Genomic DNA, 12379 nt, shown 5'->3' on the forward strand with positions numbered 1-12379 from the left:
TGGAAGAGATAAATAAAATGGGTCTCAAGTGGCACAAAGAATTCTTATCAAGAAGATTCCTCATCCAACTGTTTCTTTGCCCTAAGGGTCGGCTAGTTCTATGAAATATGAAATCCCTGTATCTTGAACAGAACTGCAATTTAGGATAACTGATAATATGTCCCAATTCTCGTGTGACACAAATAATGAGAGTTAATAGCATGTGTTGGGCACTGCTATAAGAGCTTTATACATTCTCTTATTTAACCCTCCAACAATTCCATGAGATAGATACTACTGTTATCTCCAACAGATGAGCAAACAGGCTGGAAATAGTTAAGTAACTTGCCAAGGATAGACACCTTATAATCTGCAGAGCTGGGATTAAAGACAGAATGATAATCTTTTCTGCTTCCCAAATTACATAGATAATGACAACAATAGCTGACTTAATGGTGCACTGGGCTAAGCTCTTCTCATTTAACCCTTCCCATAGGAGAGGAAGAGAATCTTAAAGTGTTCTTTAAGCACCAGCTTTCACACTGGGAATCCAGGAAGCTAGCAAGAAGATACATTGTACTGGGGCACCAAGCTCATGCGCCAAGCCAGAGCCAGAGCTGGAGGAGAATCTTGAGTTGCTGATTTCAAAGTGCAGGCTCTACCCTGGGACAACTTTCCCTCCCACACAGCAGCCGGCCCCAGGGATGGGTCAGCGATGCACATCTGCACACCCCAAGGGAGAGTTCAAAACCAAAGCATGCAAAGCATGACATAAATATGAAGTGTGGAAAACGCATTCCTTATGAACAGCTCCATATCAAATTCTCCGCATCTCTCTTTGGCAACGTTATCAGAAGCATCATTCAATCCAGCCGATTGGAGAGTGGCTATGAAAAAGCCTGGAAAATGTGACCAATCAGGAGAGTTATTTTTGTGAGAAAGAAGAAAAATGTCACCAAAAAGGGTCAGCAGATAACCCTATTGGGCTGAAAATAACTGCCTGGCTGGCAGACCAGTCAGGGGACAGGCGGAGGGCGAGAGACGTAATGCAAAGTGCCAAGGGAGCTCCGGCTGAGTGAGGCTGCTGGGGGATGAGGAAATTGGCCTAATTTGGGAACATGAGCCCAGCAGCATTTCTCAGATTCCTGCAAGAGAATCTGGCTAACTTTCAGTTCTGTGTCCTCAGAGGAACACTGAGGGGATGAAGGGAGAGAAAGGGAACAGCTGTGACTCCAACACTTCTCCAGACAACTGGACGAATAAGGGTGATCAAATGAGAAGTTACTCCTGCTCCAAAAGGATCCCAAACATTTCTGCACTCTCCTCAACACACTCTTCTCTACTGGGAGGTCTATGCATTTACCTGTCTAGCAGGCAGGAGAGATTAGGTAGTGGTTAAACACCTGGCTACAGTCAGAAAGACTTGACTAGAGTCAGAAATTAGCTGAATGCCTCTGAATAAGTTACCCAATCTCTCAAAGTCTTGAAGTCCTCACCGACACAATGAGAAAATAAGAGTATCTACTTCAAGAGCTACCATGAGGCTCAACTAGGATACTGCATGAATTAACAGATAGCTAGCAACTGTTCCAATGTAAGTGATGACGATTATCACTAAAAAGATAATCTACACAATAAAAGCTAAGCCAAAAAGGGGTCTAGACCCAAGTGAGCATTGCTTATCCAAAATTAAGCTAGCCCTGGAGAGGCTATGCCAAAGATTACTTTTGCCCATACTCAGTGTAATGTATTAAATAGCTTTACAGTAGAAAGTGTCCGGGTTGCTCTTGAAGAACAACAACCATTTGAATCAAGCGAAGGTAAAGGTTCAGGCAGAGAGATCTGGTTTAACTCTTAGATCTGCTCTCTTTGGAGAAAGTTATACATTGCAGACATGTAGATACTCATAATAGAACTATCTTCCAGCAAAATCCTCAACACCTGTAATGCCAACCTGAATTGCTAATGAACTATGCTTCTGTGATCCAAGCCTGATTTGCGACAGGTACATGCACTCCCCTCCCCACAAAAGTACAGTCATAAGCTTTCTTAGTACTTACCATTTCTTGAGGGGTTTCTGTGTGCCAGACACTGTGCTAGGTACTTTACATGCATTGCCTAATTTGATTTAAGACAACCCTAAAAAAGTAGGCACAACTTGAGTCAATTCTGAGCTAGTAAAATGACACAGAGTTCACCTTTCTGGTAAATCATTAAAATTAGACAGGTAAGGTCTCTGAAATTTCTTACTTGAAATCTACAGAATGGCCAAGCAAATAAAGAGACCCTTCTTTTTCTCTCAGAGCAAGAGAAAGAGTTTAATTACCTGGAGTGAGCCACAGGTATCCTACAGGCAGAAAGTCCTAAGTGGAGATCATTGTAAGAAGGAAGAGATTTATAAGACAGTTCACACAAGCAACTCAATCAGGTATCCTTGAACTCAGGGCCTACGATGTTTCCACTGAACTCCAAATTAAAAAACTGGAGAGGAATGTAGATTTTTTTTTTTAAGTTTCTAAAAATAATTCTTTCCTTTCATATCCAGGGCTATGAAGGAAAAAAAAAAACCTTTGTGTAAATTCTATTTTTTAAAATTGACCTGTCAGTTTTGAACTGCCTTCTCAGTGGCCATTCTGCTCCCCTGCCTTACCAAGAAACCCAGATGTTATGGTGTGGCAATGTGCCCGGTCAAAAACTCCCTTGAAACATAGAGTAGTTGTAAGGCCTAGTTCTGACCAATGAAATGCAGCTAGAATATTACTTTGAGGTCTCTGGCTACTGTTTTCTTGATAAGAAGGGGCACACTTAATTGGCATGCACCTTGAACTCTTCAACTATTCCCTCTCCTCCTGCCTAAAATGCAGATGTTATCCCTGGAGGGAATGACCAGCCATCTTGCAACCATGAAAACAAAAGTCACAAGCTCCAGATGGCAGAACAGGAAGCCAGAGGGGCTAGAGCAATGCAGGACATCCTCCAGTGACTGTACCCACTCTGCTCTGCTTTCCATTGGATCCCTGGCTATGTGAGAAAAAAAATCACTGCTGTTTGATTCAAGTGCTGGAGTCATTTCTGTCTGGACTTCTGATTTTAAAGAGAAACTCCAAATCTGGATTTTCATGTGAAGCTTCCCAATTTATAAATGTTAACCAAATTAAAAATATTTAACTCTTTACAGATCAAATAAAACATGACTGTAGGTTAAATTTAGCTAAAGATTACCAGCTTCCAACCTTAGTAGAGAAGGTTAAGGCAGAATAAAAAGGACACCCAAGTCCTAGAGAAATAATAATGGTTAGCAACATACTGAGCACTTATGTGTCAGATGGTGTTAAGGACTTTACCCCTATGGTATCATTTTTTCTTTCTAGCTACCCCCATTATGGATGGATTATTATCCTTGTTTCATCAATGAGGAAAATGAGGCTTAGAGAGATTAAGTAACTTGCTCAGATTCAAAGAGCTTATATGTGACATAGCCAGGATTTCAGCCCAGGCCTGTATGCCCCAAAGTCTTCACTCTTTTTTTTTTTTTTTTGAGACAGAGTCTCACTTTATTGCCCAGGCTAGAGTGAGTGCCGTGGCGTCAGTCGAGCTCACAGCAACCTCAAACTCCTGGCTCAAGCAATCCTCCTGCCTCAGCCTCCCAAGTAGCTGGGACTACAGGCATTCGCCACCATGCCCAGCTAATTTTTTGTATATATATATTAATTGGCCAATTAATTTCTTTCTATTTATAGTAGAGACGGGGTCTCACTCTTGCTCAGGCTGGTTTCAAACTCCTGACCTCGAGCAATCCGCCCGCCTCGGCCTCCCAGAGAGCTAGGATTACAGGCGTGAGCCACCCCGCCCGGCCTTAAAGTCTTCACTCTTATACACCTTTCATAAGAAATGTCCACTGCAACTGGAAAGCACAAAAACTCTGCTCCAGAAAACTACCAGCTAACCTACTATAAATGAATAGCAGCCCTTGAAGAGACTTCCAAATCAGTTCTAAGAAAGTCCTTGGCTGACATCCTCTTTCTTTGCTGCCCTTTAATAAAAGCAGCAAGGCACTGTCCAAACATTCATTTACTCATTTACTGAATGAACACTTGTACAGTGCTTTTCAGTTCATTAAAATGCTTTTAAATGCATATCTCAGTTAACCCCCATATCATTCTGGTGGTATTATCCTCACCATTTGACAGATAATGAAATGGAGGATTAGAGAGATTAGTGAACTTGCTCAAGATCCAAGCAATTAGCAGAGCCCAGACTCAGGCCCTGGTCGTCTGACACCAAGCCCTGTGTTCTTTCTGCTTCCTTCACCAGAGTTCCAACTCCACCACCTCACTTTAAAATAACCATCTGCTTGAACTAATTCCTACTTAACTCTAAAGTAACTCCAGTATGTCTGACAGCTCCCAGGTACTGTATTTACGTTAGCATGGATATCTTCATCCTAGAATGTAGTCAGCAAGAGGACAAAAATAAATGTATCAAGTAATACACTCAGAATTGGAATGCAAATGGGCACACACACAAGTCTTGGTATCTAATTTTAGAAAGAAACATCCAAAAAGTCCCACACAGCACAGTGAGCATCTGGCCCCGTGGGAGGCTGCCCACACTGCGTCAAACCTCAATTAGCCCAGAAAGAAAAAGAATTCTGGTATCCTAACCGGCGTCTTGCTTTCAGAGGCACCACCAGTTGGGTGAGAAGCAGAATGACTTTTCATCACGTTCTCCTAGAAAAATGGTAAGGCCCAGAGTAAAAAAAATAAAAAAATGCAAATGCCTTGAAGTAAGTAGGTATTCTTGAAAAGCTGAAACCCTAAAAGTTCATCACACTGAGTGACTATGGAGTTATGTACTCACAGCAATGATTCTCACCTGGGAGCCAAGGGGAAGGGGATGGTAGGTGAACAATGCCCACTGACCCCAGCCTAGAAGCTGATTTAGTATGGGGGTCACATAAGGTTTCAAATCCTGATCAAGTCATCACTCATCTAATCAATATAGGTGGCTATAACCTCCTTCACAATTAAGTAGACTTTTTTTTTTCTCTATGAAAATGGAGAATATTCCTACCTATTTGATATGTAAGTGAAGTGTGTCTGTGTCATGTACCCGGCACATTTTGCTCATGCACCTGCCTGGCCCATTAGGCTTCTCAGCGTAGGTCACCTCATCTGCTGTAAAATGACTACGGGCCAGCAAGCTAGAAGCCAGTTTTCCTACTGTCTGGGAGCTCACTGTATGGGGGGCAGAGGGACGTGTAAAAAGACAATAAGCATATAATGTGATATGTTCTATAGTAGGCATTACCGGAAGTAGATATTATGGGATAGGTACTAAGTCAGCCTGGAAAAGTTAGAAAAGAGCTAACAGAGGGATGACCCTGAAATTGACTCTTGAAAAGTTTTTTCAAATGGACAGAGGAAGGTAAAAAGGTGCTCGGAGTAAACTGCCAAAAGTAGTTCCCTGGCATTGAAAAGCATTGCTCATCAAAATTACCCACCCTCTACAAAGAAGATGGATAATTTCCCATAACTCCAGGCCACCCGGAAAAGTTTCCAGTAAAGTAAGGCCAATAAATGGTCCTCTTCCTGCCTGAAAACTGTAGAAAGTGCAGGTCGCCACTAAGAGCAAATGTCCAGTTGTATAATCCATCCAGCCTTATATCACCAGCATGCCTCACTGGCATTTATTCGGCAGAAATAAAAACCTGTATTTCTACTGGGTTTTGACACTTCCCAGTCCCTGGCTTCAGCTAACATAAAAAGTTCTATACTAAGATATAAAGAAATGCAAAGAAACTAGTCTAGCATCAAAGAAAAAACTTCCTCCTTCATTTGCTGCTACTAGGACAAATGCCAAGGAAGGGAATTCCCATGTCAAGACAGAAGAAAGGGCTGGCATTCAAGAGAAGAAATATAGAATACCTAATCCTTGCTCTCTTTGGAATCACTTTTAAAAAGCATGTCTTCAGATTTATTTTTTTAGCACCCACCTCTCCAGCCAGAGTCAAAGAGGAATTCTTGCCACTGAGCTGATTCTCGGCCTGAGCTGGCTCCTGTTGAGCTCGGCGACCCATCTTGGGCCCCTGTAAGGAGACAGAGAGGGCACTGCTGACCCATCCTTTAAGCCACTATAAGGATGACAATTCTGGGAAGGTAAGTAAAGACTGGATTTATGATGATATGGTGGAGAAAAGGATTTGAGTAACTTGGATATGTTCTTAGAAAACTCTCCAAACTCAAAAAATCCTTTTCTATTTGATGGGAGAAGAGTAAATGCATGGATTAATTATCACAAGGTTTTCTTTTAACAGCCATAGAGACTGCAAAAGCAAAATCACTTTTCTACCCAAAGAAATGTGATTAGAAATTCCTCTAGGCCAGGTGTGGTGGCTCATGCCTGTGATCCAACCACTCTGGGAGGCTTAGGGGGGAAGATCACTCGAGGTCAGGAGTTCAAGACCAGCCTGAGCAAGTGTGAGGCCCCGTCTCTACTAAAAATATAAAGAAACTAGCTGGACAACTAAAAATATATAGAAAAAATTAGCCAGGCATGGTGGTGCATGCCTGTAGTCCCAGCTACTTGGGAGGCTGAAGCAGAAGGATTGCTTGAGCCCAAGAATTTGAGGTTGCTGTGAGCTAGGCTAATGCCACGGCACTTTAGTGAGACTCTGTATTAAAAAAAAAAAAAAAAAAAAGGAAAAGAAAAGAAAAGAAAAGAAAGGAAATTCCTCTAGAATGGGCAGAGACCTCATGCCACGGATCAGAGAAAAGGGTAAAGGCCCCCATGTTCCTATATGGGATTTTAGGAAGGCCTAATTTGAAGTCTGTAGCTTAGCATGAAAATAGTTATTAAACAGGCTTTTGGAAAGAATTCCTAAATTCCATAACAACTGACACCAGAGAAAAACAGATAGCATTTGCTTTGATATATACACTAATCAGATTTGCCTTTACAGACATTAGGGAAATCTATGACAAGAATTTTGAGATGTTATCTTCGGAAATCAGAGCACTTCAAAATTCTTAGTCATCAAATGAACCATATGCAGGTGTTTCCCAAGGCCCTCCTAGGGTGGAGGCTCTGTATCTCAAACGCTTTCCGGCACATAAACAAAACTTATTTAGGCAGACCAGTGGGTGTTGAAATATTTATAGTTTTGCTTTACTTTGTTTCAAAACCAGCATTAATATGAGCACTTTTTAGATCTCACTTAATGTGGTTTCATTTGATTCTCATAACGGGGACAGGGACTGATGCCATTTTACAACTAAGGCCCAGAAAGGTGATTAAGTGGCAGACATAAATCTAAGAGTAAATCCTGGGTTCTTTCCACCACACTACGCTGAAATTTGTCTTAAGATATTCTAAGGACTGATTGCACCAATGGTTACAGAGCTCATAAAAACTCTCATGCAGTGTTTAAACTTCAAATTGTCATGCCAATCATTTAGGTTTCAGGGATGATGGAAACAATCTTTCTGATAATAAGCAGCTCAATTTCTTCCCAAGGCAGGCAATTCCATCCCTTCACTGTGGGTGCCCTTTTCCATTTGTTATATTGTCGTGTATCTGAATGTGGCACACAGTGGTTGTGCTGAAACAAAAGTTAAATGATCTTGTCTTTAAATGCTATTTACAAATGATTTCTCTAATGGTTGCTAAGAATTTTAAAGTTTAAAATTTCTTAAAGACCCTGTATAAATCTACAGGGTAGAAAAACTACTTTATAACTTGATTTTGTGTCTGTTAAATGTAGTCTGTTTATTGTTTATATTCCTCCACTAGAATATAACCCCCTGAGGGCAGGAACTTTGTTTTGTTCACTGCTGTATCTCCAGCACCTAGGACAATTCGCGATACACAGTAGGGGCTCAATAAATATTTGTTGTAAGAATGAATGAATAAACAACTACATTCATACCCCCAGGTACTAAAAAAGTTCACCTATCGGAAAGGCCTGGTGACCTAATATTCTCCCCGGCCAATCAGGCAGTCTGCTTCATTCCAGAATAATTTGCGACTGGCTCTCATATCTCCTTCAGAGAGGTACTCCTCTCTAGTACCTGGAGGACATCCAATGCTACCAGGGCACTTCAAAACACTTAAGCGATTTCAACAGCAGAATCTAAAGACTTGCCCTGCAGCCCAGTCTTTTAGTGACTGGGGATCTTGATTAATTTTAAAGATAAAAAGCCTGATGGGGTTGTGATGAGTAAGATAAACATTGAACTTGGGTCTTGAATCAAGCTGTTATTTACTGACTATAACCTTAGTTAAACTACAGCCTCAGAGGCAACAGTACCTAACCTCTTCTGGTAACTTAGCATATGCCAAGCACTGTGTTAAATGCTTTCCAAGCATTATCTCATTTCATTATCAATTACATCTCCATTCTAGGCATAAGGAAACAGAGGGAAAGGTTTTTTGCTTTGTTTTTTAACCCACGCAACAGCTTTATTCTCCATCTGACCTCAAGGCCTGAGCACCTAATCACTTCCTCACGTTCTAAATCAGAGTCTTGATTTCCTTAACTATGAAACTTAACCACCCACCTTCCCGTGGGGATTACGGAGAAGAAAGAGCGTCCCTGCCTACGTCCCTTCCAGATATACAACAGTGCGGCTTTTACATGAACTTCTGGAATTGTTTCCAAGGGAAAAACTGCTAGGACGTGTACAAGTGCCACTCTGGCTAGGGCCCCTTCAGTAACCCTCAGACCAGTCTGTTATGGGGGAGTTCGCACTTGGGGCTTCAGAAAGCCGAGAGAGGCTCGGAATTTTCCCAACAGTGCCAGAGGCCGGCGGGAACCGGGTCTGTTTTCCACTTTTTGAAGATTTTAAAGAAAGCAAACCCCACGCCAGCAGCGGCGGGGCCCACTGCGGCCGAGAGGCGGGGCGGATGAAGCCGCCTCCCCCGGGCCTCACCGGGCGCGGCTCGGGGCCCGCAGCCCTGAGGCGCCTCAGGAAGTCGGAGCCGGAGAGGTCGCTCCTCCCCACCCGCCAAGTCCTGGCCCCCAACCCCCCGCGTGGGTCCTCACGGAGGCAGCCGAGCCGCGGCGCCACTCCTCGCCCAGTTCCAGCAGATCCTCCATCCCGCTGCCTGCTAACGTCACTTCCTGGGAACCAAGCGGCCCAGCTGCGTCCCTAACGACGGCTCCGCCCTTCCACCCCAATATTTAAAGGGTCCGCCGCACAGTTCCTGGATTCTGCGTGCCACCGTCCAACTTAAACCAAATCTTTCCCAAACCTCCCTTGCTTGACTTCCTGAAGAAGCCTCTAGATATTAAAACCTGCTAAGGCTGCTCCTGTGGGACAGTGACGTTTTTAGGAACTGTCTGCTTTGGAGCTCTTTTAAAATACATCAATAATGAAGTTTAAAGCACTACCGCTAACAATCGTAATTATAATATTGGTGCCTGCCTTTTGTACAGCTCTTTTTTTTTCTTTTTTTTATTTACTTTCCATTTTGCAGATGAATGTACAGCTCTTTGCAATGTACAGGGGGCCATCACAGTTATTAGCACATATGGGGGGTATACCTCATATTTGACAGATGAGAAAACAGGTTCACAGGGAGTCAGGTGTAACAAATAGTGTAGATGAATTATGGAAAATGTAATATACATAATCTTTGCCTTCAAGAAGTTTACAGAGAAGTTGAACCAACCCATCAAATACTTGAGTAGTAATAACTTTCAAAAGTACAAATATCTGATATCTCATTAAATCCCTACATCCCCACAAAGTGAGTAGCAGTAATATCTCTATACAACAATAGAGGACATTGAGGTGCAAAGGAGTGGCCTGAGGAAAATCACCTGAAGACCAAGCAGCAGAGCCCGGTGCCCTTGTGACACCAGGTATTAGGGGAGTCAGCCATTCTCCAAGGGTGGCAGAGAAAACTGTCTCACAAATCCCCAGCCTAATGGGGCAGTTGAGTTGAATCTTCATCGACTTCCCATGTAAGATCCCCAAGTCAACACAACTGGCCCGGTCCCTGGCACTGGTTGGCTGAGACCCACAGGAGATAGGCTCATAGCCCTAAGAGTGAACAATACCCCCCTCCATATTATGCTTGGGATAAGGCCTGGATGGCCATGGGTCAAAATCAAGGACTTGGAAGTGGGAGTAGCACCCCTAAAACCAGATTGCAAGCATTTGTAAGATATCCAGTAAATTCCAGTAAATTACTCAGTTCAAGCATTTATTCTACACATTTACTGGGTAGGACTGTGCACTAGCATGCCTTGTGATAGCAAGAGTACAGGCCAAGATGTCAGAAGAATTGAGTTCTCATCCTAGCTCTGTGGATAACCACCTGTGTAGCCAGGGTGAGCCCTCTGGATATCAGTTTCCTCCCTTGGAACTACCCTTAGAGATTACCTCTAAAATCCTCTACTCACCAACTCTGCTTCTCAGTGAGAATATTCTGTCAGATTTTAATCTGAAGAGACATTCATTGCCAAAAATCCAAGACAGATGAAATATAGGCTCCAATGAATCCCTTGTTCCCTTCTTCCTTGGTACTAGATGGATTTTGGATTTCTCCATTTCTCGTAAGCTGACACCATGCCACCACCACCTTATAGTCAGTTTCTAGACCACCACCCCACTTCTTCCCCAACTTCCTGAAAACAAAACGTGAATGGCCCTCATCTTGGGCACAGAGAACCCCTGGAATAGTGGCTTCCAAAACTTGCTGAGCATCTGAATCATGTGTGAGGTTTGTTAAAAAAAAAATATGGGTGGCAGAGCCCCCTCTTTGGAGACTCTGATTTGGTAAAAGTGGGATCCAGAAGGGTAGAACTTTAATAATTTCCCCTCCATCTTGCAAGTGTTTGCTCCAAGGGCTCAACAAGGCCTTCCCTGGTCGCCCTATTTTAAACTGCAACATCGACCAACCTAGGCACTCCCCATCCTCCTTCTCTGCTTGATTTTCTGCCATGGCACTTATCTTTTATCATAATTTACATCTTTTACATAATTTACATATTTATTTGGTTGATTGCTTCTCCCACTGTCCCATCCCTGCTCCTAAAATATAAGCTCCATGCGGGCAAGTGTTTTGTTTGTTTTGTTCACCGATATATCCACAGAGCCTAGAACAGTGTCTGGCATATAGTAAACATCAAACTATTCCTCAATTTTCAGAGGCAGTATATCCCAGTGGCACAATCATAGCTCGAATTCCTGGGCTTGAGCAATCCTCCTGCCTCAGCCTCTAGAGTAGCTGGGACTACAGGAATGTGCCGCCAGGCCCAGGTAATTATTCTTATTTTTTTAATGGAGACTGGGGTCTCCTATGTTGCTCAGGCAGGTCTCAAACTCCTGGCCTCAAACTCCTGGCCTCAAGAGATCCTCCTGCCTCTTTGGCCTCCCAAAGGGCTGGGATTAAAGATGTGAGCCACCGGGCCTAGCCTACTTTTAAAGTTGTTGCACCTAGGTTTCCTCATTGGTTATGCAAATGAAAATAATGCCTACCCAAACTAGGCAGCCCGTGTTAAATATCCCCTCCACCACTCACAAGCAGTGTGGCCTTTTGAAAATATCTCTGTGCCTCGGTTCCCTCAACTGCAAAACGATCCACCACTCTCCTGGGAGGCAGTGGACATCCCTCCGGTCAGCCGCCAGGAGCCAGACCTGCTAGGAAGGGTCCAGGAGTGCGGTGGGATGGGAGCAGCACTAATTCTCAGGCCGGCGCTCAGTTCGGACACAGTGCTGTGTTGAAGGGGGGGGCAGCAATGTGCCTTGCCTTCCCTCTGCGGCTCGTGGGAAAAGACCCAGGAGGTCAGGCTGAGGCGAACGAGAGCGGAGAGCAAGCTTCCCCTCACCCATCTGGGAAATGGGCTCGGGCCAACTGCTGACTTAGCGCTCGCTGGCGCAGCTCCCCGCGAGCCCGCGGCGGGGAGGGCGGCCGCGAGCGTCCGGACGCCGTTTCTGCGGGGAGCGGCTGGCGCGCGGCGGCCGGGCGGGCGGAGGTGCGCTCGTGGGGCGGCGGGGAGGCGACTCCCCGAGGCCCCGGGTCCTGCCGCTCTCGCCCTCTCGCTCCCGCGCAGCCCCCTCCGCGGCGCCCCGGCCCCGCGCGCCGCCCGCACTGGCGGCCTCGCCTCGCCAGGGGGCGCCCTCGGCCTTCCGGAAAGCGCCTCCATTTTCCACTGGCCCTGGAGCGTCTCCAGGCTTCCGCCGGCCGCCCGACTCCAGCCCTGTCAATGAGGAACCGCGGCCAGGATCGCCGCGGAGCTGGCCCCGACCCTGCAGCCCGCTCGCAGCCCGGGCGTCGCCCCGACCGCGGGGGCACGGCCGCCCGTGTCGCGCCCGCCCCGGCCCCGCGCACCCCGCGCGGAGCGGAGTGCGGCCCGGCGCGGGCGGCGCGGCCGGGGCGGGAGGGAGCGGGC

At 45.2% G+C, this 12379-nt stretch overlaps 1 protein-coding gene across 5 annotated transcripts in view; it reads right to left on the reverse strand.

Annotated features, from left to right (window-relative positions):
- Window positions 1-12355, reverse strand: part of IFT43 (intraflagellar transport 43) — an 89330-nt gene extending 76975 nt beyond the window's left edge. The window contains exons 1-2 of one of the 5 annotated variants that reach the window (XM_076003852.1): window positions 11625-11888; window positions 5975-6067 (exon numbers count right to left, since the gene is read on the reverse strand). In XM_076003852.1, the coding sequence (XP_075859967.1) occupies window positions 5975-6058 (84 nt within the window). In that variant the 5' untranslated portion in view covers window positions 6059-6067; window positions 11625-11888. The other 4 variants (XM_076003853.1, XM_076003850.1, XM_076003854.1 and 1 more) reach the window with 4 other exon arrangements.
- Between the last annotated feature and the right edge of the window lie 24 nt (window positions 12356-12379).

This window comes from Microcebus murinus, chromosome 6 (genome assembly GCF_040939455.1).
Source record: "Microcebus murinus isolate Inina chromosome 6, M.murinus_Inina_mat1.0, whole genome shotgun sequence".
Lineage (NCBI taxonomy): Eukaryota > Metazoa > Chordata > Mammalia > Primates > Cheirogaleidae > Microcebus > Microcebus murinus.